Source organism: Xenopus laevis, chromosome 4L (assembly GCF_017654675.1).
Source record: "Xenopus laevis strain J_2021 chromosome 4L, Xenopus_laevis_v10.1, whole genome shotgun sequence".
Taxonomy (NCBI): Eukaryota; Metazoa; Chordata; class Amphibia; order Anura; family Pipidae; genus Xenopus; species Xenopus laevis.
The window spans coordinates 32,495,738-32,523,731 of NC_054377.1; the positions used below are offsets into that span (position 1 = coordinate 32,495,738).

General features: G+C 40.3%; 2 protein-coding genes across 5 annotated transcripts in view; one reads left to right on the forward strand and one right to left on the reverse strand.

The window, feature by feature from the left end:
• Window positions 1-1,133: 1,133 nt before the first annotated feature.
• LOC108713631 (chymotrypsinogen A-like) lies at window positions 1,134-27,987 on the reverse strand. Its single transcript, XM_041591030.1, has 8 exons — window positions 27,750-27,987; window positions 17,972-18,075; window positions 17,140-17,219; window positions 16,694-16,773; window positions 16,344-16,363; window positions 15,014-15,176; window positions 14,625-14,770; window positions 1,134-1,363 (listed from the first exon to the last, which is right to left on the reverse strand). Exons 1-8 carry the CDS (start codon window positions 27,799-27,801, stop codon window positions 1,202-1,204), a joined length of 807 nt encoding a protein of 268 aa, XP_041446964.1. The 5' UTR covers window positions 27,802-27,987; the 3' UTR covers window positions 1,134-1,201.
• Window positions 27,207-27,994, forward strand: part of vrk3.L (VRK serine/threonine kinase 3 L homeolog) — a 47,030-nt gene continuing 46,242 nt past the window's right edge. The window contains exon 1 of one of the 4 annotated variants that reach the window (XM_018256731.2): window positions 27,207-27,363. The gene's annotated coding sequence lies outside the window, so the exon portion shown is untranslated. The remainder of the gene's footprint in view (window positions 27,364-27,994) is intronic. The other 3 variants (XM_018256729.2, XM_018256730.2, NM_001092778.1) reach the window with 3 other exon arrangements.

Here is a 27,994-nt window from a genome sequence, read left to right on the forward strand (position 1 = left end):
CCCGAACTGCCTCAGCGTGTTTTCCCATAGGCTATAATGAAAAGTCGCCTGCGCTAAAGCACACGCGGCGATGCGTTTTCTATAGTCGCCCGAAGTTGCCTCACTGATGTGTGTGTGTATAGATGATGACTAGCCCTCTCAAAATCAATAGTACAGAAATTGTTTTATAAACTGTGAACACAAGATCCTCTTTGGTTTCTTATCTTCCTCACGCTTCTTCTTGTGTAAACAGATCATTATACAGCTGTGTAATAAAATAAGACCTGTGGCACGCTGGCATTTTGACACCTGCTGCCCTCCAGTGGATAACAGTGGTAGTCAAAATACCCCATCCACCTGTCACCACTACTAATAGTACTCTAATAAAAGTTCAAGCTAAAAAAGTTTGAGCTAACTTCCACCTGCCACTGCTTTGTGTGCTTTCAAAAAGTTGAAAATGTAACAACCACCAGAAACTGTCACATTGATGCAAGGGTACAATTGCTGCTACAGTCTTACCTGGGGTATAAAGCTTACAATCTAAAAATTGCACTGCAGCATTTCCTTTTGCAAAGTAACTAATATCTTATGAGTAAATATGTAAACAAAACACTTTTTAAAAATGACACATTTTTTTTATTACTTCTCTTATCCACTAAACTATATACATGTGTTTTGAGGATAAAACAATTCCTAGACCCTAACGTGCTTTGCAAAATAAGTGAACACTTTGCTGGGAGCCTAGGAAGACAGGACACTTTGGGGAATATTTATTTTTAGCTCACCATAGTCCACCAAAGTACTATTCTGCTTCTCTCTATTGATTTCTTTGACATATTTTAGGTGCATATTTATCAATGTCTAAAAGAGTTTGCCCATTTTACTCTGGCAGACTGTGGCAAGATCTAATTTCACTCTTTGGTAAATATGCCCCAATAAATAAGGCTAGTGATATGTATGAGACATGCATAAATAGAAGTACCTAACAGAATAAATACAGTTAAAATGCAGTAGTTGGGAGTGATTGTATCCATTTCAATACACTATGGCCATATGACCATATATTTTCAAAGGTACTGTATAAACTTTCTGAACAAAGTTTTTAGTTTTGTTTCTAAATATAACAAATTATGGCAAAATAAGGCAGCTTTGGCAAAGATAAACAAAATATATTTTAATTAAATATCATTTTACTTTGATGTTTAAGTACAGATACATGTATTTAATTGGCAGCAATTGTCTGATCCATCCAGGATCTAAGAGTGGAGACAAGAGCATAAACGCCAGGAGATGATGGAGAGCATGTAGAACTTCCCCAGGACACAATTCCAGCCAGCACCCAAGCTCCATTTCTTTGGCACACAAGAGGTCCACCCGAGTCACCCTGAAAAAGTTTAAAGTAAAACTGTATATATTGGGGAATTCTTTACTATGTTGCTGCATTTTTGGTAAATTATATAACAAGTGCTAGTCAGTACTGACATTACAGTAATATCAAAATAGCAATATTTAGACCATCGAGTAGCATCTAGTCATAAGAAAGACAGTGGAATTATCAACCTTATAATGATAACATAATAATACTATCAATACTGTACAGGTATATGAACTGGTATCAGGAAATCCATTATCCAAAAAGTTCTGAATTGTGTCGTAGGCTATCCCCCATAAACTCTATTCTAATCAAATAATTCAATTTACAAATGATTTCCTTTTTCTATGCAATGATCAAGCAGTACCTTGTACGTTTACCTAACTAAGTGTTTTAAAAAACATTTAAACAAGAAATAAACTTAATAGGATTGTTTTGACAAACAATGCTTGTTGGTGTCAAAACAATCCTACCAAGTTTATTTCATGTTTAAATGGGTTTTTTTTAGTAGACAAAGTATGGAGATCCAAAATACAGAAAGACCCCCTTATTCTGAAAACCCCAGGTCCCGGGCATTTTGGATATTAGGTCCCATACCCATACTAATAATAGTATAAATAATGCTATAATACTGTAAATATATATATATATATATATATATATATATATATAAATATATATAAATATATATATATATATATATATATATATATATATATATATATATATATATATATATATATATATATATTATATTGGTAAAATTTACAATATATATTTATGATTTATAAAGGTTGGTTCACCTTGAAGTAAACTTTTAGTTTGTTATAGAATGGCCAGTTCTAAGCAATTGGTCTTCATTATTTATTTTTTTTATTATTTTTCAATTATTTTTTCTCCATCTAAAAAACAAATGCTCTGTAAGGCTACAAATGTATTGTTTTTGCTACTTTTAATTACTCATCTTTCTATTCAGGCTGTCTCCTGTTCATATTCCAGTCTTTTATGCAAATTATACATGGTTGCTTGGGTAATTTGGACCCTAACAACCAGATTACTAAAATTGCAAACTGGAGAGCTGTTGATAAAAAATTAAGTAACTCAAACAACACAGGCAAATCAGACCAAGCAGACCAATTGAAAACTGTCTCAGAATATCACTCTTCACATTATACTAAAAGTGAACTCAAAGGTGAACAACTCCTTTAACCCTTTAAGTGCCAGCAGAATTTCACATTTTGGTTACGCGAAATGCCAGCCGTTTTTGAAACATTTTGTGCTCTCTCACTTTAGGGGCATTTTCTGAGGGGAAAACTATAGTTTACCTAGGAAAACTATACATTGCTTTTTTCGGTAGAAACTGAGCTTTCTAAATCTGCCTGAGTTTTCATGTATTTCCACCTGTGCAAAAAAATTTATAGTGCTAAATACCAAAAAAAAATGAAAAATTACCATTTTTCATCGTATATCAATTTATACCAGAAAAATATTTCATTTTAGGGATGAAAATCGAACTGATTTGGAAAGCCTTATGTCTCTCGAACGTGCCAATACCAGATATGTATAGTTTTAGGGAGATTTAGGATTTCTGTACAGCAAAAACTCCCGGCAGTATATTACCGAATTTTGAAAGCACTAAGGCATGCTTTAGATTCCAAGGCAAAAAATCCTGAAACCGTAGGTTTACCCCAGAAAACCATACATTTTTGAAAAGTACACATTCTGCCGATTACAAAATGGGTAACTATGTCTCTCTACTCCCAACTACCAAACATAAAAGCTTGTCTGAACATAGCGGTTTTTCAAAAAAAAATTCAAAATTCTGAAAAATCATTTCAAAGGTTTTATTTTGCTGCTCCGCATATCCCAAACTATATTAGGTGCCAAGAAAAAGCACCTGAAATATGATTGCCAGGGGTCCACTGAACAGTTTGATACCCATTATGCATAGGTTTACCAAAGTATCTGGCATTTAGAGACACCAATATGAAGTTAGCACATCCAAATTGTTCAGGACTTTACTTCAGCTACTGAGAAATCAACACATTGACTGCATTTTTTGTGGGGTAAAAACACAGAAATATATGTTTACCCCCCAAACCCATATATTTTTGGAAAGTACACATTCTACTGAATCTAAAATGGGTACCCATGCCTTTCTGCTCCAAACTACTGAGTCGCAAGGCTTTCCCAAAATTGTCGGTTTTGGTGAAATATCTGAAAATTGCCTCAAACCTTCAACTTCCCAGCACCATATCGCCCATGTATCATTACGTACTAAGAAAAAGCACCCTAAATATGATTGCCAGGGTTCCTCTGAACATTTTGGTGGTCATTGTTCATAAGTTTACCAAAGTATCTGGCATTTAGAGGCCCCAAAATGAAGTTAGCGCATACAAACAGTCCCGTGGGTAACTTCAGCAAATGAAAGATCAACACACAGGAGAAAGCTCTCTGTTTAGTGCTGAATTAAGCATTGAAATTCCTGTTTGAGACAGGATTTTTTGTTATCACTTGGTGTGTGAATGTGTTGTCCACTTGGTGGGTGAAATTTGGGAAGTTTTGAGTTGATTTTCTTTACTAAAAATCGATTTTTCTTTTGACCCTGAAGGTGAGTGATTCCTAGCCCAGTTCCCTTCACTTGCTCTGGGCTACAAACTCACTGTTAGATCCCCTACCCCTCCCCCGCACCTGGGTGTCAGTTTCATTTGCATTTTTCTCTTGTTTCAGCACAAATTGTTTAATTTTTGTACAGATTGAGTGGATATTTTGATTTTGCACTCAGTTCTGTGAGGAGAGAAAGCTAAAGGGAGAAGGATTTAATATAAGTATAAATATAAAATCTTTTCCAGCAGCAGCAGTGCAGCTCCCAGGCACCTGCTCACATTAACCCTCTCCCTGCCACAGCTTCTCAACTTAAAACTTACTTTTTTGTTAATCAATAGTATAAAGCTTTCTTTTTGTGTGGTGTTGTGTAAAATAATGGGAGGGAATAAAAAGGAAAGTTATAAAAAAACATCTCTTGGTTCTAAAGCAAAAGGACCTGAAAAACCCAGCTGTAGCTCTGCAAGGAAACACCAGTCAGAGCCCATGTCAAAAAGCCCCATTGCCTCTACTTCTGCTGCTGCAGCCAATGTGACCCCTGCTAAAACATTTGCACACGCGGTAGCTACTGGCAGCAACCCTAGCCAAGTCACTGCTGGGGTAGAGAAGCTTACAAGGAAGCATGGGGTCAGATGCCTAATGTCAAGCACTCATGGCATAGAGGCTTATATAAAGGCTGCAGCTGAAGTGGTGGGCCACTCTGCAGTAGTGGCAGCAAGTAAAATGTATGGGAAAGCCATAATCTTTGCCCGTACTCTAACTGCAGTGCATACTCTGGTACAGAGGGGTATCACAGTGGGAGGGAGTTATGTCCCTGTAGAACCCCTAGAAGGATTGGGCACAAGGGTGGTTTTATCTAATGTGCCCCCCTTCCTGCAAGACCACTTATTGTACCCCCACCTGCAAGCCCTTGGGGAGTTAAAATCAAATATGTCTAGAATTCCCCTGGGATGTAAGGAGAGCAGACTGAGGCACGTCCTTTCCTTTAAAAGGCAGGTGCAACTACTTTTACCTCGGGGGCAAGACACTATTGAGGGGTCTTTCGGGGTTCCATTTGAAGGGGTGCTGTATAAAATTTTTTACAGCACAGAGGAAGTGAGGTGCTTCCTTTGCAAGAACCTGGGGCACACTCGCCAGAGTTGCCCCAAAGGGCAAATTAAGACCACAGCCCCTGTTCCTGCTCCCAGTGCCTCAAATAAAACATCTTATCCTGCTGGGACTATTTCAGCAGGGTCCTCAAAGGGGATATCTCCTTCACTAAAGGAGGTGGCTGTTACACAACCCACCTCTACAACATCCAAACCTCCTCCTTCTTCACTGAAGACATCTAAGGCTGCAGCATGTCTTACAATTGCGGCAAAAGAGAAGGGGGGAAAACATGTCAAAGCTTCCCCCAGGGTCACAGTTGTTCCTACCACAAAAAAGTGTACCCCTGTTATGGGCACCCCTGAAGGTGTGGGGGTACCCATGATTGCAACACCTGTTGGGGTTGGGGCAGATAGTGGCCTTTCCTCTTCAGATGCCAAGAAAAAGAGGAAATTTAAATCAAACTGGCTGGTACCTGAGGAATGGGCATCAGTGGTTAATGATGGGGCACCCCCATCCAAGGGTAAAAAGGGCAGCAAAACTTCTGCTCCTCATGTGGTGACATTGTCTGGCCCAACTGTTGGTCACGATCAACCGGTGTCAGACCATGCACTCTTGCCTCCAGACCAGGTGGGGAATAATGAGGTTAATGGTCTGCATGGCCTTGAACATGGCAGTGTTGGTTTCCCCACAGAGTCAGGGGTGCAGTATCTGCCTCAAAATCATTTGGAAGATCTTCCCTTGGAGTGTAAAGAGATACCTAATGAGACTCCTGCAGAGTGGGCAGTCAGTGTTCCTGAGGTGCTGAGATTTGGCAAATGCAACCAGCCTCAGTTTTTAGTGCCTCAGGGTATTTCACTCCAGGAGGGGGAGAATATTGGGCTAACCCCCATACAGGACCCTGCAGATAAAACTGCTGGGAAGGATGGTGAGGGTGGAGTTGTAAATACGGTGGAGGGTAGCCAGACAACCTCTACTGTTCATGCTAAAATCTCTCCTCCCTTGTCTTCAACTGACCCAAATGTTATTGCCATCCAGAAAGCACAGGAGGTAGTAGAGAGGGCAGAGGCTAACCATCGAGCCTCCAAAGCTCTACCTGTTGCTGGGGAGCTAATTAGTTCTGTTGCTCCTGTGTCAAACACTTCCAAATGTGTTTCAAGTGAAGTTGAGGGAACACCTGAGCCATTGCAGGGTCTCCAGAAAAGTTATTCTGATACTTTTCCTGTAACAACTTGTGGAGAGATTCTCAAAGCTCTAGTGGAGAGGGGAGATTATCAATCCCTTAGCCAGGAAGAGCTCATGGATGAGGGGAACATCGAAGAGGAGGTTGACATAGGAGTGGCAAATCCTTCTACCCCAATCATCCCTGCTGAGGAACTCAAAAAGTTTCTTGAGAGCACCCTTGGTGTTAAATTAGAGAAGAAGATGCACATGGCTCTGGAGAAGTGGCATGATTTGCCTTTAGTTATCAATTCTGTGAGACAATACATTAAGGTCATAAAAGAGGCCAAGAACTATGGAACAGCGGAATATCTCCGTATAATGAAGTTTCACAAAAAATGTTTGTCTCATCAGACCTTGATGAAGGTTAAAGCACTTCCTAAGACTCAGTAATGGCCTTGAGTATAAGCACACTTAATACTAATGGCTGTCGGAATCCTTTCCGAATGTTTCAGGTACTCTCCTTTCTTCGTCAAGGAGGGTACTCTGTGAGTTTCCTTCAAGAGACCCACACCACTCCAGAGCTTGAAGCAAGCTGGAATCTGGAGTTGAAGGGAAGGGTCTTTTTTAATCACCTCACTTGGACATCATGCGGGGTGGTGACCCTTTTCTCAGATTCCTTCCAGCCAGAGGTCCTGAATGCTACCTCTGTCATCCCTGGCCGTTTATTGCATCTTCGGGTCCGGGAGTCAGGTAGAACATATAATCTAATGAATGTGTATGCTCCTACTACCGGACCAGAGAGGGCACGGTTCTTTGAAAGTTTGTCAGCCTACATGGAGACAATTGACTCTGATGAAGCCTTGATTATAGGGGGTGATTTTAATTACACCCTTGACGCTCGAGATCGCAATGTACCCAAGAAAAGAGACTCGTCTGAGTCCGTTTTGCGAGAACTAATTGCTCATTTCTCCTTGGTTGATGTCTGGAGAGAACAGAACCCAGAGACGGTTGCTTTTACCTATGTCAGGGTGAGAGATGGTCATGTTTCTCAATCCCGGATTGATAGGATATATATATCGAGCCATCTCATGTCACGAGCCCAGTCGAGCACCATTAGATTGGCACCATTCTCAGACCACAATTGTGTATCCCTGAGAATGTCAATCGCACCATCTCTGCCAAAAGCTGCTTACTGGCACTTTAACAACAGTTTATTAGAAGATGAGGGTTTTGCAAAGTCAGTCCGGGATACATGGAGAGGCTGGAGGGCCTTTCAGGATGAATTTGCCACATTGAACCAGTGGTGGGATGTAGGCAAGGTTCACCTAAAGCTCTTGTGTCAAGAGTATACCAAAAGTGTGAGCGGGCAGCGCAATGCAGAGATTGAGGCACTGAATGGGGAGGTGCTTGATCTTGAGCAAAGGCTATCAGGCTCTGAAGACCAAGCCCTTCAGTGTGAATATCTAGAAAGGAAAGAAGCGCTGCGTAACATGGAACAACGACAGGCTCGTGGTGCCTTTGTGCGAAGCCGGATGCAGTTACTTTGTGATATGGATCGTGGTTCCCGATTCTTCTATGCTCTGGAGAAGAAGAAGGGGAACCGAAAACAAATCACATGCCTTTTTGCGGAGGATGGAACCCCCCTTGAGGATCCGGAGGCTATCCGGGACAGAGCCCGGTCCTTCTATCAAAACCTTTTTTCTCCAGATCCCATCTCTCCAGATGCCTGTGAGGAGCTATGGGATGGGCTTCCAGTGGTCAGTGAGAGGAGAAAAGAGAGGTTGGAAACACCAATCACTCTAGATGAACTCTCTCAAGCACTCCGTTTAATGCCCCACAATAAATCTCCTGGGCTTGACGGACTGACCATAGAGTTCTTCCAGTTCTTTTGGGATACTCTGGGCCCTGATTTCCATAGGGTCCTAACTGAGGCCTTCAAGAAAGGTGAGTTGCCACTTTCGTGTCGTCGAGCAGTGTTATCACTACTTCCTAAGAAGGGGGATCTCCGTCTTATTAAGAACTGGAGACCAGTCTCACTGCTTAGCACAGACTATAAGATCGTGGCCAAAGCTATCTCACTTAGGCTCAAATCTGTGCTGGCAGAGGTGATTCATCCTGACCAGTCCTATACAGTCCCCGGTCGGACAATTTTTGATAATGTCTTTTTAATCCGAGACTTACTACATTTTGCGAGAAGGACTGGTCTATCTCTTGCTTTTCTCTCTCTGGATCAAGAGAAGGCATTTGACAGGGTGGATCACCAATATCTTATAGGCACTCTGCAAGCCTATAGCTTTGGCCCACAGTTTGTGGGCTACCTGAAAACAATGTATGCCTCTGCAGAGTGTTTAGTTAAAATCAACTGGTCTCTGACTGCACCTCTGGCCTTTGGACGAGGAGTTCGGCAAGGATGCCCCTTGTCGGGACAACTGTACTCGCTGGCCATTGAGCCCTTCCTGTGTCTCTTAAGGAAAAGGCTCACGGGACTGGTGCTCAAAGAACCTGACATGAGGGTGGTTCTCTCAGCCTACGCTGATGATGTAATTCTTGTGGCCCAGGACCTAGTTGATCTTGAGCGGGCACAAGAGTGTCAAGAAGTCTACGCTGCTGCCTCATCTGCCCGGATCAACTGGTCCAAGAGCTCAGGCCTTCTGGAGGGTTCTCTAAAGGTGGATTTCCTGCCTCCTGCTTTTCGTGACATCTCGTGGGAGAGTAAAATCATTAAATCTTTAGGCGTCTACCTATCAGCTGAGGAGTATCCTGTCTCACAGAATTTCATTGAACTTGAGGAGTGTGTTCTAACGCGCCTTGGAAAGTGGAAGGGTTTTGCTAAAGTACTTTCTATGAGGGGGAGAGCTTTGGTGATTAATCAGCTGGTGGCCTCTCAGATCTGGTACCGGCTGATATGTCTTAGCCCAACCCAAGAATTCATTGCTAAGATCCAGAGAAGGTTACTGGACTTTCTCTGGATAGGAAAGCATTGGGTTTCTGCAGGTGTCTCAAGCCTCCCATTGAAAGAGGGAGGGCAGGGAGTCGTGTGTATACGTTCTCAAGTGCACACCTTCCGTCTCCAGCAAATACAGAGATACTTGTATGCAGATCCTTCTCCACAGTGGTGTACTCTAGCATCGAGTTTTTATCGCCAGGTACGAAATATGGGATATGACCGGCAATTGTTTATAATTGAACCTGAGGGTTTCCTAAGAAACCTTTCAACCCTGCCGGCTTACTACCAAGACACGCTCAAAACCTGGAGCATGGTATCCGTGTTAAGGCAAGGAGCCATTGAAGGGGAAGACATTCTAAATGAGCCCCTACTTTACAATCCATCTTTTAAGACTAGGATGTTAGAATCCATCAGCATCCGACGTCGCCTTTGCCAGGCTCGGTTAACCAGAGTTGGAGATCTCCTGGATTTTGAGAAATCAGATTGGGTGGACTCTCAAGCAGTTATGCAACGCATGGGATTCCTCACCACTAGGGTTCCACACCGTCTTCTCAAGGAAATCAAGGACACAATCTCTCCTGATTCTCACACCTTCATTGATGGGGTTTTACATTCTGGAGAGCCACGTCCACCTTGGAACTCCTCACCTCCAGACATAATAATAGCACCTAAAACCCGTCAATCCCCCCAAGCACCTCCTTCCCCCAACTTGAGCCAGTTGGAGAATTTTCCATTGACACGCTTTCATGATATAACAAGAAAGCTGTTGTACTCTCTAATGCTTCACACTGTACACTTCCTTGCCCTCATCTCCCGATATGATACCATCTGGAGACGTGTGCTTAATGAGGGTGAAAGACCTCAGTGGCAAGCTCTTTATTCCAGTTTGGTGCCTAGACCAACTGGAGACTTGAGTTGGAAAGTGCTGCATGGTGCATTGAGCACGGGAGAGTATTTAGCTCGTTTTACAGACTGCTGCTTGTCCATTCTGTGGCAAAGGAGAGTCTGTGTTTCATGCTTATTTTACGTGTGCCAGACTGCAACCTCTATTGGCTCTTTTGAGGAAGCTTTACCTGCAGTTCTGGTTACACTTTTCCCCTCATGTTTATATTTTTGGACGCCCAGTATCCCGGGACAATAAAGAGAAAGACCTTCTCTCCAACTTGCTCCTGGCTTTAGCTAAATTAGTCATCCATAAATCTAGAAAGCAATGTTTGGAAGGTGGGAATCCTCTGCCAGCAGAGGTCTTGTTCCGAGTGCTGGTGCGTTCCCGCATCCGAGCAGAGTACACCCAAGCAGTGTTTACTGGTCGGTTGAAAGAATTTGCTGACCAGTGGGCAATAGATGGGGTACTTTGCTCAGTATCCCCAGACCTGGTTTCTGTTCAGACAATTCTCACACTCCATATTTAAGTGCACTTTAATTTAAGTGACAGTTGTATTTTAATCAGTTAATTATCTCCTTTGAGATGTGATTAACTTTGGTGAGTAATCACTCACCTGCAATTTGAATAATATATCAGCTAATGAAAGATCAACACATTGACTGCATTTTTGTGGGGTAAAAACAGAGAAATATATGTTTACCCCCAAAACCCATATATTTTTGGAAAGTACACATTCTACCGAATCTAAAATGGGTACCCATGCCTTTCTGCTCCAAACTACTGAGTCGCAAGGCTTTCCCACAATTGTCGGTTTTGGTGAAATATCTGAAAATTGCCTCAAAGCTTCAACTTCTCAGCACCATATCACCCATGTATTGTTACGCACCAAGAAAAAGCACCCTAAATATGATTGCCAGGGTTCCTCCAAACAGTTTGATGGCCATTGTTCATAGGTTTACCAAAGTATCTGGCATTTAGAGGCCTCAAAATGAAGTTAGCGCATACAAATAGTCCTGTGGGTAACTTCATCTAATGAAAAATCAACACATTGACTGCATTTTTGTGGGGTAAAAACACAGAAATATATGTTTACCCCCCAAACCCATATATTTTTGGAAAGTACACATTCTACTGAATCTAAAATGGGTAGCCATGCCTTTCTGCTCCAAACTACTGAGTGGCAAGGCTTTCCCAAAGTTGTCGGTTTTGGTGAAATATCTGAAAATTGCCTCAAAGCTTCAACTTCCCAGCACCATTTCACCCATGTGTCATTATGTACTAAGAAAAAGCACCCTAAATATGATTTCCAGGGTTCCTCTGAACATTTTGGTGGCCATTGTTCATAAGTTTACCAAAGTATCTGGCATTTAGAGGCCCCAAAATGAAGTTAGCGCATACAAATAGTCCTGTGGGTAACTTCAGCTAATGAAAGATCAACACATTGACTGCATTTGTGTGGGGTAAAAACACAGAAATATATGTTTACCCCCCAAACCCATACATTTTTGGAAAGTACACATTCTACAGAATCTAAAATGGGTACCCATGCCTTATTGCTCCAAACTACTGAGTCGCCAGGCTTTCCCAAAGTTGTCGGTTTTGGTGAAATATCTGAAAATTGCCTCAAAGCTTCAACTTCCCAGCACCATATCACCCATGTGTCATTACGTACTAAGAAAAAGCACCCTAAATATGATTGCCAGGGTTCCTCTGAACATTTTGGTGGCCATTGTTCATAAGTTTACCAAAGTATCTGGCATTTAGAGGCCCCAAAATGAAGTTAGCGCATACAAACAGTCCCGTGGGTAACTTCAGCTAATGAAAAATCAACACATTGACTGCATTTTTGAGGGGTAAAAACACAGAAATATATGTTTACCCCCCAAAACCCATATATTTTTGGAAAGTACACATTCTACCGAATCTAAAATGGGTACCCATGCCTTTCTGCTCCAAACTACTGAGTTGCAAGGCTTTCCCACAATTGTCGGTTTTGGTGAAATATCTGAAAATTGCCTCAAAGCTTCAACTTCTCAGCACCATATTACCCATGTGTCATTACGTACTAAGAAAAAGCACCATAAATATGATTGCCAGGGTTCCTCTGAACATTTTGGTGGCCATTGTTCATAAGTTTACCAAAGTATATGGCATTTAGAGGCCCCAAAATGAAGTTAGCACATACAAATTGTCCTGTGGGTAACTTCAGCTAATGAAAAATCAACACATTGACTGCATTTTTGTGGGGTAAAAACACAGAAATATATGTTTACCCCCCAACCCCATATATTTTTGGAAAGTACACATTCTACAGAATCTAAAATGGGTACCCATGCCTTTCTGCTCCAAACTACTGAGTCGCAAGGCTTTGCCAAATTTGGCGGTTTTGGTGAAATATCTGGAAATTGCCTCAAAGCTTCAACTTTCCAGCATCGTATTGTCCATGTATCATTACCAGCATAAAGCATCCTAAATATAAACATAGGGGTCTACTTAACAGTTTGATGCTCAATATGCATAGATATACCAAACTATGTGGCGCACAGAGACCCCCAAATGACAATATGTATAGACATTTTCACGGCTGACGCGCTGGCTGCTGCAATATAACCACCCGGTGTGTGTATTATGCGACATTAGATCCCCCTAACAGCACAGAGACCCCAGAAAACCATATATTTTCAGAAAGTACACATTCTGACGAATCCAATATGGGTAAATATGTGTTTCTACTGCAAACTGCCAAACTGCAAAGCAATGCTGAACATAACGGTTTTTATCAAATTTCTGAAAATTGTCAGAAAGCTTGGATTTTACCCAATTATATGCCCCACATTTCGTAACGTATCAGCATAAAACATCCTAAATATGAATGCCAGGGGTCTACTGAACACTTTGATGCCCAATATGCATAGATATACCAAACTATGTGGCGCACAGAGACCACCAAATGACAATAGTGTATATACATTTTCACAGCTGACGCGCTGGCTGCTGCGATATAAGCACCTGGTGTGTGTATTATGCGACATTAGACCCCCCTAACAGTACAGAGACCCCAGAAAACCATGTATTTTCAGAAAGTACACATTCTGACGAATCCAATATGGGTAAATATGTGTTTCTACTGCAAACTGCCAAACTGCAAAGCAATGCTGAACATAACGGTTTTTATCAAATTTCTGAAAATTGTCAGAAAGCTTGAATTTTACCCCATTATATGCCCCACATTTCGTAACGTATCAGCATAAAACATCCTAAATATGAACGCCAGGTGTCTACTGAACACTTTGATGCCCAATATGCATAGATATACCAAACTATGTGGCGCACAGAGACCCCCAAATGGATATATAGTAGATAAAATTTACAAGGCAAAACAAAATAAGGCAGTAAAGAGTGAAATGCAAAAAAATCCAATGAAACCACAAAAATCAATGTTTTTTTTCCAGACTAGTTATCGGCCGTCAGAATCACAGTTTGAATATTTTAGCTGGGCCAAACAGGTTATACGGCTAGAAACAAGTGAACACAACATATGCAGAGCTGAAAATGCAATAAAATGGCTAAAAATTCAATAAAATGGCTAAAAATGCACCAAAATACCCAAAATTGCAATATAATCACCGAAATAACATAAAAAAGGTATTGCACAGTACGGTTAGCGAATACGCTATTCGTAATGGCAATAAAACATTTTTTTCAGCCAAAAAAAGAGACGATGCGATAAGAAAAAAAAAAAAAGCCACAATGACATGTATGTGCGTGTGCGTGTGCACAAATGGTAAATTACATGTTATGTGCCCGTGTGTGCGTGTGCACGTGTGTGTAAGTGCAGTGAGTGTAAGTGACCCCCCCAATCCCCAAAAATGTGTGTGTAAGTGTGAATCTAAGTGTGTATTACTGTAATAAGTGTGTGTTGGTGTGTTTGTGCGTGTAATAGTTGCACTAACCTGAAAAAGTCGCTGGAGACTGTTGCAGACGATCAGGAAGAGCCCCTGGAAGAGATCTGCGACGTGGTTCCTATCTCTGTGCTGTGGGGGCGGAGATCGACGGCGCAGTGTAGGCTGCAGCAGCAGGACACGTAAGTAACACGTGCCTGCTGCTGCTTTTGGGCCCCTGCTCTGCTCGTTGCCATGGGACAGGGGATCGAGGAGGAACGGAGCGAGCGGCTCTAACAGCCGCTCCTCCGCTCGAGAACCCAGAAGTGCTGCAGAACGTAGAATCTACGTTCTGTGGCATTTCAAGTACCTTTGCCACAGAACGTAGATTCTACGATCTGTGGCATTTAAAAGGTTAAACACCTCAACATGCATCTGTAGACTTTATTTATTTCAACTACTAAGTAGCTATTGTGTAGTCCCCCTACTCCCAAAGCCCACTTACATTACAACCAGTGGTGTAACTAGATGCTACTGGGCCCCACAGCAAATTAATTTTAGGGCCCCAACATAACCAGTGGTTGTACTTTTTTTACCAATATTTGTTGAAATTGCTCATTATTTAGGGCCTCATTGGGTCCCTATTCCTCCCTGATACGCCCTGATTACAACTAATAAAGAAATGCGGATTGCTATAAAACATACCATGCAGGAAGAGGCACCAGTAGCACCAGCACAGACCATTGTGCTTAGAATCTTGCTTCCCCAATATCTCTGGCATTCAGTGTTGCTAAGAAGAGGCAGAGCTACCTGCTGCAACTTGTTTTGGGTTAATCTAGCTGGCAACAATTATTTGAATAATTATGAATAACAGCTTCCTGAAGAAAATGGAACATTAGGTAAAAGACAAGCTCCCAGTACATTGTTAGCCACCTTAAATGTCAGAATAATAAGTCACTAAGCTTACATGCAATTTTAATGTTTGTGCCCAACTTTAAAAAGTATAAACTAAGTTGTTGCCTCAACTAAGGCCTTTCAGATGAACAGAAAAATATAAACATTTTTTTCTTTCTTACAGGCAGCATCCACTTAGCCCCATCCAGTTGTGACACATCTCTCGCCACTATTGAACACATCTTCGGAAGTAGCAACGCAGACAGTAGAAATAGTGTTGCTGAAGGAATCAGGGATGGACAGTTTCAGAAGTGTGATATCATTGGCAATGGTGAAAGAGTTGTAACTGGGGTGTCTGAAAACCTTTAACAAAATGTGATATAGTAGAATCAATAGATAGCTACTCTGCTTTCTGCTTTATGTTTTGTAACGACCCCTAAGCTTAGCTTCTCAAAAGCTGCTTAAAGCACACTGAGCATGTGCGTGTCTCAGACTCTCCTAACAAATTCCAAAATGCCAAACTCCTGTGACAACTTTGAAGGTCTGGATCATTACTACTATATTCTGAACTTTACGCTGGTTCAATAAGTTCAATATACAAAACATGGCATTCTAGTCATATTCATTTTTAAGGTTTAGTTCTCCTTTAATGGTGAGGGTCTGAGGACAGAATAAAGGTTTCCCTGATGTTGAAAAGATTAGGAATTAGAGCCATATTACTGCCCTGTAGCCCATAAGGAGTATCATTTTATCTTAAAAGTGTAAGTGACATTAAGGGGTTTATTTATTAAAGGAATTGTTCAGTGTAAAAATAAAAACTGGGTAAATAGATAGGCTGTGCAAAATAAAAAATGTTTCTAATATAGTTAGTTAGCCAAAAATGTAATGTATAAAGGCTGGAGTGATTTGATGTATAACATGTTAGTCAGAACACTACTTCCTGCTTTTCAGCTCTCTTGGTTTACACTGACTGGTTACCGTGGTACCATGTGGCCCCCCTTCAAGTCGCTGACTAGCTCAGAGTTATAGAGCTGAAAAGCAGGAAGTTGGATTCTGGCTGTTTTATTAGACATCTGTTCACTCCAGCCTTTATATATTACATTTTTGGCAAACTAACTATATTAGAAAAAACTTTTATTTTGCACAACATATCTATTTACACAGTTTTTATTTTCACACTGAACTATTCCTTTAAATGTCAAATTTTAGAGCTATTTGAGGTTTTTTAAACCTCAAATGAACTTGAATGGTTTATAATTTAAAGAAAAACTTGAATGGAAAAAACTCTAATGAGCAAGTTGGGATTAAAAGGGTTTTAACACAAACAAAGACCAACTTGAAAGTTGCTTAGAATAAAATACTAAAAATGAATTTAAAGATGGACTTTCCCTATGAATAATTATTGCTATAAGATAATGTATTTATACAATGCTGCATCAAATGAACTTGAATGGTTTATAATTTAAGAAAAACTTGAATGGAAAAAACTCTAATGAGCAAGTTGGGGTTTAACGGGGTTCGAACACAAACAAAGATCAACTTGCAAGTTGCTTAGAATAAAATACTAAAAATTAATTTAAAGATGGACATTCCCTATGAATCAATATTGCTATAAGATAAAGTATTTATACAACGCTGCATTATTGTTGTAAAGCACATTGTTGCAGATTGTATACAGCTTACATAATAGTAAGATTGTGGCTCCTTTTTGCTACTTGTTATACTATTACTTTAGTAATTCCATATTATTTTTGTTGAAATCCCAGGACTGGAGTTGAAAAACATATCTGGCATGTGCAGGTAATTTTAAGGAGGACATTTCCTTTAAAGTTTAATTCCATGTCAAGAAGTTGTATATCATTACTTGTATTGTAGCTTACCCTTGGCAATTGTCTTGGTTTGGATAGGCTCAGCTGGGAAAGAACGATCAAATTCACCAATAATAACATGGTGGTAGGTTCTGAAGGGATAAACAGATTTAATGTAAAATCTCTTTAATCAAAATAAAAACCAATGGATATTTATGCGGTCAAGTAATAAAAGCTTCCATGTTTGCCACATGTCTATCTATATATGTGTGTATATATATATATATATATATATATATATATATATATATATATATATATATATATATATATATATATATATATATATATATATATATATATATATAGCAGTCAACAAGCAGAAAACAGTTTAAAAACATCTTATTGGTTGTTTTTGGATAAGTATACTTCAACTAATTTTTTCTTCTACTTACCCCACCTTCAGAGTTAATTATTACTTTATACAGAACATAATAATTTTATTGAGAGTTACTTACGTGACACCACAATGTGCAGCAGTCACAACCCAGAGGTCGCTAATTAAAGAGCCACCACAGAAGTGGAAACCGGTGCTGTCCTAAATAAATTTAACAGAATTCAGGAATTGTCAACAGTTTGTTCTTTTTCTATTGTTTAATTCTGGGCAGAAACTATTTCAACCCAGTAGGCGTTTTTGAAACCGCTTCATATGTGTTTGGTTTGTTTTATTTAGTTTTTATTTTCTTCTGGTTCAAGTAAATACTTTACAGGAGTTATCTGAGAGGTTGAAGGGAAGTTGAAATTCACATATGTGCCTTTCTCAATCCTCAACAAACATGTTTAGATAAATACAATTGTAGCAGAAATGTTGAGATCTAATTCAAAAGAGACCTTTTCAAGGATTTTGTATGTATTGAAAAATTGCAGGAGTAGTGATACATAATAAAGTTGAAAGAAATATTGGAAAAGGACTGCTATGTACATTTCTCAAGTATCTTTGTAAGACAACGGTATTATCCAATTTCAATGTAAAATGATATAGTATAGATAAAATAGCTTTTGCCCCAGTAGAAGACTGAAATTAATGGTTTTGTTAATATAGTAAGGGCAACCAATAGTATAACTTCAATAGAGAAACATATGGTAAGATAATTAAATAATTATTCCACTATCTCCAACTGTGGTTTGCTTTCAGTGGGTACATACAACCTTCTCATTTATGAGACCTACAGCCATTTACTAAATACATTTTGGTGTATAAAATTTAGTGTTAATGGTGGAAAATAGAAAGCACAAACACAAAACACAATGTCTCATTATTATTTAGCAATATGCAGCTTCTCACAATACCTGCAGAGAAACTTGCCAAGGCCAGGATCCAGGTACTGCATTTTCACCGTTCACAATCCTAGCAAATCCAGAAAGTACAGGATTGATGGCTGGGCTACCACAGCCTTACATGTAAGAAAGAAATAGGTTGCACCAGAGACTAGTCATCAAAAACACTTGTATAAATGAAACCAATGAAGTAAAACATAAAGATACTAAGGAGCATATTGCTTTAAACATGCCATAAACGCTCCAAATTAGGGCAATGCAAGACAAAAGCCAGAGAAGTGCCATGGTTCTTTGTTGTTGTGGAATATGGGTGGTTGGTCAGGGTATACATACTCACAAACTACCAATCAGCAGCTCTGGAAATTCACAAGGAACTATATGTGTTATTGATTATTTGCTATGTGCTATTGGACCAAACATAACATTTATCTGATTATAATACACAAGAGCAATGAATATTGGGTAAATGATATCCTTAAAATACACAAAAGCCATGAATATCTTATAAATTATGTCATCAGTTATAAACAGTGAGTTCTGATGTCATTTCTGTCACATGACTCACTGAAACGTGTTTATTTTAATAAATAAAGTACCCCAAAATATGAGGATATTAGAAGTTACCTTGGAGTTCCAAGTGTATCTCTTTGTAGATCCTATCAATGGAGTGATGAGCCTGTACTGTTTTTTAAAAACTTCTAGAATCAGAAGGTCAAAAAACAATCACTAATCACTCCTATCCTCAAAAAACCTTCCATTGATCCCAGCTCTCCCACTAACTATCGACCGGTCTCCCTTCTTCCATTCGCATCCAAATTACTAGAAAGGCTTGTTTACAAACGCCTGATCCAGCATCTCACTCACAACTCCCTCCTGGACCCCTTGCAATCTGGCTTCCGCCCATCACACTCGACTGAAACTGCACTCACCAAAGTAACCAATGATCTTCTATTGGCAAAGTCTAAAGGTCACTATTCCATTCTAATCCTTCTAGATCTCTCTGCAGCCTTTGACACAGTTGACCACACACTCCTCCTTGACATTCTACACCCATCTGGCATTCGGGACACTGCTCTTTCATGGTTTACATCTTATCTGTCTGACCGTTCCTTTAAAGTTTCCTTCTCTAACTCTACTTCTACGACTTTCCCACTGTCTGTTGGAGTTCCTCAAAGCTCTGCTCTTGGCCCCCTGCTGTTCTCGCTCTATACAACTTCACTAGGAAGACTTATTCAGTCATTTGGACTTCAGTATCACCTTTATGCTGATGACACCCAACTCTACTTGTCTACTCCTGATCTTTCTAATTCTGTCCTTTCCCAAGTCACAGACTGTCTCTCTGCTGTCTCCTCCTGGATGTCACAGTGCCACCTGAAACTGAACCTTTCAAAATCAGAACTCATTATATTTCCTTCAAGATCTTCCCCTGTCCCTCAGATATCACTCACCGTAAACAACACCACCTTTCATTCCACCACACAGGCACGCTGCCTAGGAGTTATCTTAGACTCACATCTGTCTTTTTCACCACACATTCAAACATTTGCAAAATCTTGCCGTATTCAACTGCGCAACATTGCTCGAATACGACCCTATCTCAGTTCAGAATCAACTAAAACACTGATTCAGTCTCTCATCATCTCCCGCCTTGATTACTGCAACTTACTCCTCACAGGTATTCCAACAAGTCACCTTTCACAACTCCAATCTGTTCTAAACGCGTCCGCTAGACTCATTCATCTAGCTCGCCGCTCAACATCAGCTGCTTCCATATGCATGTCCCTTCACTGGCTCCCAATCTCTTCTAGAATCAAATTCAAATTACTTACACTCACATTCAAGGCCCTTAATAATGAAAGCCCTCCCTATATTTCATCTCATATCTCCAAATACACTCCTTTACGAAACCTTCGCTCTGCTTCTGATCTTCGCCTCACTTCTCCTCTGATCACTTCTGCCCATTCTCGTCTACAAGACTTCTCTCGGGCTTCTGCTTTTCTCTGGAACTCTCTGCCACAAGCTGTCAGACTTTCTCCTTCTTTCCAAACTTTCAAGCTCTCCTTAAAGACCCACCTGTTTAAAGAGGCTTATTCGATGTACCTTAATTAAATATTGCTGTATCAAAAATGGCAAAGTGTTTATATAATCCTAATGTCTCAATTGTACCCTAACCTTTAGTTTGTAAACTCTAATCTCTAGGTCCTTCTAACCCTATTGTACTCTATAATCCTTGCTTGTTATCCACCATTTATTCCCTGTTTGCTATAACTGCAGTAAAGCACTGCGTACCTTGACAGCGCTATATAAATAAATGATGATGATTTCTTTAGCAAGTGTATCCACTTCCTTATACTCCTTTTTTGTTGAAATCACACTGGGTGCAAACTCAACCCTTTTAGAGTAAGACCAGCTAAAGATTTCATCATTCTAGCACAGATGGGGCCCTAGTAAATAGTAACTAGTGTCCCTGGGAATAATCTGAATTGATTGGTAGTTTATTTTTAAAAATGCGGGCTTTTGTATGCATGTGAGTGATAAACTTTTGGAACAGATGGGTGAGGGAGAAGAAGTTCAGAGAGTGATATAAAGCAAGCATTACTGAGATCCTCCACACATAGCAGCAAAAGGTTTCCTGAAGAAAGTTTTTTTTGGATTGACAGTGTATAAAGGGATAAGAAAAGTAAATGTGTTTGTGCTGAAACAACCATTCATAATCATAAAATATGTTTAAAAACATAAGTTACATAAAGGAATATATTTAATTCCACCTCATTCAAGTCAGGATTCTAGCTGTCTCTGTATAGATGATTAGTAGCTCCTATCTAAATAAGAAGTACATATATGAGATCCGTTATCCAGAAGCCCATTATCCAGAAACCTCCGAATTATGGAAAGTCCAACTTCCATAGACTCCATTTTATCCAAATAATCCAATTTTTTAAAAATGTCCTTTCCTTTCCTTTTTCTCTGTAATAATAAAACAGTACTGTCACGATCGGCACCCTAAATCCAGAACCAATGCTAAGCACCCTGGTCTCGGGTCTTGCTTCTGCCTCAAACAGCCGCCTTTCACCTCGGGAGGAGCCCTCGGCTAATCGGATGCCACCAGGTCTTATTAAGAGAGGTGCCAAGCTAAGGGTTCTGGATGAGCAAAGGGGCACGAAAGTAAAGCAAAGTCTTTGGGCAGAAGGTCACAGTACAAGGCGTAGACAGAAAGCGTAGTCAAATCAGGCCGGCTCGTTTCAGGCAGTATTCAATCGGAGTCAGACAAGCAAGGGCCAAAGCCTGGGAATCAATCAAGAAGAGTCAAGACAAGCACGGGTCGGATTACAGAGAGAAGAATAGTTGGTTACCAGGCAGGGGTCAGAATCACAGAAGACAGCAGAATCAAGACAGGCAGGGGTCACAACACGAATCAGATCACAGACAGGATACAAAATAGCTCCCAGGAACTCACTTAGGTGAACCTATAACAGGCCATGATCTACAGCCTGAATGCACCTTTGAAACTATTTGAATTTTGCGCCATTGTGCGTTGTCACACGCCGGCGCAAATGCGCCTATAAAAGGAGGAGATGTGCGCCGTGCGTGCCCTAGAAAACCTGCACTATGAAGAGGATGGGCAGCGTGGTGGGCGTCCCCGCCAACCCCCTCGAACCACTGGACCAACAGGGAGGTGAGCTGTTACAAGTACCTTTTACTTGATCCAAACTAAGATATAATTGATCCATATTGGAAGCAAAACCAGCTTATTGGGTTTATTTAATGTTGACATGATTTTCTAGTACTTAATGTATGAAGATTCAAATTACGGAAAGATCCGTTATCCGAAAAACCCCAGGTCCCAAGAATTCCGAATAACAGGTCCTATACCGCCACAGAAATTGTGACGATAAGATCCTCTTTGATTTCTTATCTTCTTCACTTTTCTTGGGTAAAGAGTAGGGATGCACCGAATCCAGGATTCGGTTCGGGATTCGGCCAGGATTCTACCTTTTTCAGCAGGATTCGGATTCGGCAGAATCCTTGTGCCTGGCCAAACTGATTCCAAATCCTAATTTGCATATGTAAATTAGGAGCGGGTAGGGAAATAACGACTTTTCATCACAAAAGAGGAATTTTTTCCACTTCCTTTTCTGTCCTTAATTTGCATATGCAAATTAGGGTTCGGATTCGGTTCGGCCGAATCTTTCACCAAGGATTTGGGGATTCGGCCGAATCCCAAATTGTTGATTCGGTGCATCCCTAGTAAAGAGATCATTATGCAGTTGTGTTATAATATAAGAACTGTGGCACAATGGCATTTTGACTGCTGATGCCCTCCAACGGAGAACAGTGGCATACCTCCCAACATTTTGGAAGTAAAAAGAGGGACAAAAATGTTTTCTGCATGTAGTGCGGCAATTTTTTTGACCACACCCATTTTTGTGGCCACACCCCATAATTACCATGTTCATTATAAAAATTTGAAAATATTTCTCCTTATCTAAACTGTTAAAATTACTTATTTTCTTATCTCAAAATTGTTACAAAGTATCTTAATTGCACCTGTTAGCTGTACTGGCCTCTCTGCCAAAAGCCAATTAAGTTAGAAACTTTGTTTCTTTTTCTGGCTGTTCAGTGCAGAGAAAAGAGGGACTTTCCAGTACAAATGAGGGACCTCAGGTTGAGCTGTCAAAAGAGGGACTGTCCCTCTGAAAAAGGGACAGTTGGGAGGTATGCAGTGGTATTCAAAATGCCCCACCATCTATCACCACTGCAAATGGTACTCTAAGAAAAGCTTAAGCAAGTGCATTTGAGCAAACTTCTAACTGCCACCACTTTGTGTGCTTTCAAAAGTTGGAAATGCAACAACCACCAAAAAGCCTTACCTTTATGCATGGGTGCTATTGCAGCTACATTCTTACGTGGGGTATATAATTGCAGTTTTACCTGGGGTCTATCAATTACAATATCAAAATTACACTAAAGCATTTCATTTTGCAAAGTAAAAGATATCTTATAAGGAAATATGTGAATAAAACAGAAGCAATACATTTTTCAAAATTAATTAAATTATTTTTTTCTATTACTTCTCCTATTCACTGAACTATATACATGTGTTTTGAGGATAACACAATTCCTAGGACCTTTGCAACATATGTGTACACTCAAAGAATAGTTTGGGAGGAATGGCCTCTTTGGCTTTTCCGATGTGCTGGGAGTCTGTGGAGTGTGGGATGGAACTCAACAGGGTTCACAAACTTTATGACAGCAGCCCAGGAACCGCAGTACTGTGCTGCAATATATTTATATTCACTAAACACACCAATTTAAAGCATTCCCGGGCCTGCACCCCCTGTGTGTCCTCCAGATGCTAGAGCTAATGCGAAGGCACACGGAAAACTGCATCCAGAGGGGGCACGGCCTGCACCCAGACCTGACCCTCATTAGTTACGTTACTGGGCTGGAACCAAACTTGCATACATCAGATGTCAAATTTATGGGCCTTTATTTGCCAGGTTGAGATTCTTAATTTTGATCATTCATCCAAGCAGGGGTACGCTGCAATACTTTCACAAACATCCATTCACAATGGTTCCATTGCTTGCTGAAATTCCCAGAGGTGTCAAAGTGTGATCCAGTCTCAGTGCTACCATCATTCTCCTTCAGCCAGATGTTCATCTTTCAATGCACTTGACTGGAAGTGTGAAATTGCCAGGGTATGGATGTCAAAGCAGCATTGTACATTGCTGACAAGTGGTGGTGCAAGCCCATCCTCTGTTTAGGAGTGGTTTTTCAAGTTTGGCATAAATGGCCCCCTTCACATCACTTATGTATTTGGTCTTTTGGGTGTACAAGCTTGTATTTCAGGGAATTGCTTGGTTTGAACAATACATATGATGATAGTTAAAAATGTTCATTTTGTGGCTGATATTCTAGCTATGTCTCACATCTGTGTGTTGTTCTGGTGTTTTTGCATGACTTTAGTGTGGTTTTGGCAAAAGCTCAGTCTGGGTATCCACAGGTTTCCAAACCTCTTTTGAGATGCTTGTATTTCTTGTCCTTCTACTTCTACTGACTGACAGTATTGGTTGTCATAGTTTCAGCCCAATGGTGTATAGTTATTATAACCCCCAGTTTATGTTTCAGAGGGTGGTGGGAATCAAAGAGCAAAAACTGATTAGTATGAGTGGTTTTCCTGCATACTATGTTCAAGTTCCCCCCCACCTTTGATGAACATGATGGCACAGTCCTACAATGATGTTTTGTCCTCTTTCACATCTTCCCTTGTCAACTTGATATTTTTGTATGTATTTAGTGAAGGCTGGAACCTCATGCACTTTAAATTTGACCCAGGTGTTGCCTACAAAACTAAACCAATGACTTGTGGCCAGGTTTAGACTGTTCATCTATGCATTCTGGCAAATGCCAGAGGGGCTACTCTCTCTGAATTGTAAAAGGGTTTCTGTCTTGGAAATGCAGGTATTTAGCTGCTGTCTTTCTGGACCAGTTCCACGGTTAATCCAACAAATCAGCCAAGCCCACCTCCTCAACCCAATTGGTCCAGCCCAACTGAAATTGGCCCAGCCTGCCCCAACCCAAATTGGCCCAGCCCGCTCCAACCTCAATTGGCCCATCCCTTCGGGATGTACTGGGGAGGATGACAACTGGAGGTTGGACCAGGACATTGGTAGATGGTGAGGATCAATGCGAGCGGATGGGTAGGTCAGAGGCTATGGATTATGGCCATAGGCCGGTGGTAAACTGGGGGTGTGGTGGTTATAGAAATGGGGAAGACTAGCCTCAGGGACCTGATTGTGGATTGGGGCACGTATAGCTCCTGCAAATGCAGCCTTCAGGGCTCCTTGTTATTAAGTTATCAAGCTATTGACGTTGCCCTTGTCAAGGGGTTGTTCACATTTGAGTTAACTTTTTTTTTTTTTAAAGGTTTTTATTTTGCATTTTATAAAAATAAACAAACATTATATTATTCATGGTTCCATCTTATTGTATTCATCTCAGTACAGCGTGAGCATTCAATACATTTGAATCCTGTACATATGTATACACGTTTACTAAGTTGCTGTTCTGCATCTGCTACCCCTAGCCCACTTGAATAAGTGGTACAATTAGTTATGTCACTGCTAGCTTACCATCTCTGACTGACTAACTTTTAATATGATGTAAAGAGTGATGTTCTTAAACAATTTGCAATTGTTTTTTTTGTATTTGTGGTTTTTGAGTTATTTAGCCTTTTGTCCATCAGCTCTCCAGTTTGCAGTTTCAGTAATCTGGCTGCTAAGGTCCAAATTACACTAGAAACCATGCATTAATTTGAAAAAGAGACTGGAATATAAATAGGAGAGGCCTGAATAGAAAGATGAGTAATAAAAAGTAGCAATAACAATACATTTGTAGCCTAACAGAGCATTTGTTTTAGATGGGGTCAGTGACCCCCATTTGAAAGCTGAAAACAGTAAGAAGAAAAAGGCAAATAAAAAAAACCCCATAATAAATAATGAAGACCAATTGAAAGGTTGCTTAGTAGTGGCAATTCTATAACATACTAAAAGTTGACTTTATGGGGCAGATTTATTAAAGGACCAGTAACATAAATTTTTAAAAAAAAAAATAATTTGTTTGTATATAACGAAAAAAAACCACCAAGACATGTTTAACTTTAAAATCACAAAGTCTTTATTAATAAATAACTTTCCGAAACTCCGCTTGCGCTCCTCTTTAGAAAAGGCGACGATCCATCGTGCGGCACTCGATTTCTCCTTCCTGCCTTCTATAGGAATAGCCAGGGAGGAGAAATTGAGCGCCACACGATGGATCGTCGCCCTGTTGCCTTTTCTGAAGAGGAGCACAAGCGGCGTATTGGTAAGTTATTTATTAATAAAGACTTTGTGATTTTAAAGTTAAATATGTCTTGGTGGTTTCTTTTTCGTTATATACAAAATATTTTGTTTTTTTTTTAAAAAATTTGATGTTACTAGTCCTTTAAGGGTCGAACTGAAAATTCGAATTCGAATTTTCCAAAACATTTATGGTCAAAACTGTCAAATTAGACTAGAGAGTTATCCAAATTCGATTAGAGTTTTTTTTACAAAACTCGAATGAGATTTTCGAGATTTAGCTTAATCAGGCCCTTTAAGAATTCGAATTCGACCATTCGCCACCTAAAACTTGCCGAATTACAATTTAGAACCTATTTAGGTCCAGGGGTCAATTTGGAGATGTTTGCAGCTTTCTTGCCATTCAAGTTTTTTTTTCGGAGAAATAACTCAAATTGAGTTTGACTGAATTTTATTCGAATTTTCTGGTCGTTTAAATTTGTCCGGGTTAAAAAATTTTGATTTCATTAATTCATTTTGGTGGAATTTATGGGTGTTTAGTGGAGTTTAAGGGCAGGACTCCATGGACGATTCCGCCGTGATCCGCCTCGCTAAGCAGAAATGCAGGCGTCAAGTCTGATGCAACGGAAATAAGGTAAGTAATGCTATTGTCGGATCATGTCGCATTGTTGATGCGACGCGACATGACTGACGTGCATCGTCTTCATCAGGCCCAGATTTGTGGAAAGGCCACGAAGGCCCGGGCGGCAGGATTTTAGGGGGGCGGCATGCTGCTCAACCACACCCATATTTTTTTAGAAACACTGGGGATGCACAGGAGATATGATCGTTTTTGTAAATTTCCCGTGCCAATACCCATTGCTCCGATCTGAATGACAAAAATTTGCCCAAATAAAAGGAATTGGGGGGGACGAACCTAGGCCTAGGGGTGCCCGTTATGTAAATCCGGCCCTGGACACGATCCGACAATAGAATTACTTACCTTATTTTCGTCGCATCCAACGTGACGCCTGCGTTTTTTTATAGGTCGAGGGTGATCTCTGAGAGCATGCAAAAATACATATTTTCATATTTACAAGAAAAATCAGTAAAGTTTTAAAATCATCAATGCCCTTTTCCCTGGGTTGCTGGATGTTATCATCTAAAACGTCATGTATGCCATGTTGGGTTTTTAGTTGGTTAAACTGATTAATTGTAAATAAAGATATTTTCAGAAACTACAGAATTTGTAAAAGTATAATCCTAGACGTTTTGCTTGATCATCTGTCATTTATTATGCTGCGCTAACTCTCTATATAAACCTAGCACATGACAATTCCACCGGATGCATTACAATTCTCTACGTGCTCTCACACGCCTGCAGTTCCAGCAAGCAAAATGGAAGTCACAGACCCTAAAAAACCCCGCCCACACGATTCTGTTTACATCCTTGCTGGTAAGGCGCGGGGAACCTGTAGTGGGCATGTCCTTTAGATCCGCATGGCCCGCCTTTCAAGGAAGAGTCCGGCTTATTATCTAAGGAGAAGAGAAGGGCTAGTTGTGTGGATTGTTGAGATCCGAAAGGTATGGTGTGTAGGCCTCAGATCCGATATGTAAAATGTGTCTAAAGAAGATGTACAATCTTTACGCTTTTGATCGCTAGAATATGTCACAAGAGGTTGCAGTTGTTGCACCACGACCACGTTTACAGCTCCGTGCCAAAGGATTATTTATCAGCTCCCCATTTTGTAACGCACCAATCAAGGCAAAATATGTTTTTAGCTGTAATAATCATGTACTCGATGCACGGTCAGGTGATGTGGGAATAGCTTACCTGTCAGAGTTGTTTAATTCTGTCCCATTGAGTGCTGAGCAAATGTGTTGTCTGGCATGGAATCTGTTATATTTCGTGGTATACTAAGACAAATTAAACTTAAAAATCTCACAGCCTTTATTAAGAAATAACTCACCGAAACTCTGCTTGCGCTCCTCTTCAGAAAAGGCGACATAACGACGATTCATTGTGCGGTGCTCGATTTCTCCTCCCTGGCTATCTCCTATAAAGAAGGCAGGAAGGAGAAATTGAGCGCCGCACGATGGATCACCGGATCACCTTTAATATGTCTTGGCGTTTTTTTATCGTGGTATACTAAAGAATTTTTTTTTAAAAATTTTGATGTTACTGGTCGTTTAAAGGCATATTGTCATCTGAAAT

Bases quoted from the DNA above. Each gene is read 5' to 3' on its own strand.
- LOC108713631 (XM_041591030.1), bottom strand. From the start codon at position 27,801: ATGAATCGTCGTTATGTCGCCTTTTCTGAAGAGGAGCGCAAGCAGAGT. The intron at 18,076-27,749 runs GTGAGTTATTTC...CTTACATGTAAG, and splicing joins GGAGCGCAAGCAGAGTTTCG to GCTGTGGTAGCCCAGCCATC. The intron at 17,220-17,971 runs GTATTGTGAGAA...AAATTTATTTAG, and splicing joins CTTGGCAAGTTTCTCTGCAG to GACAGCACCGGTTTCCACTT.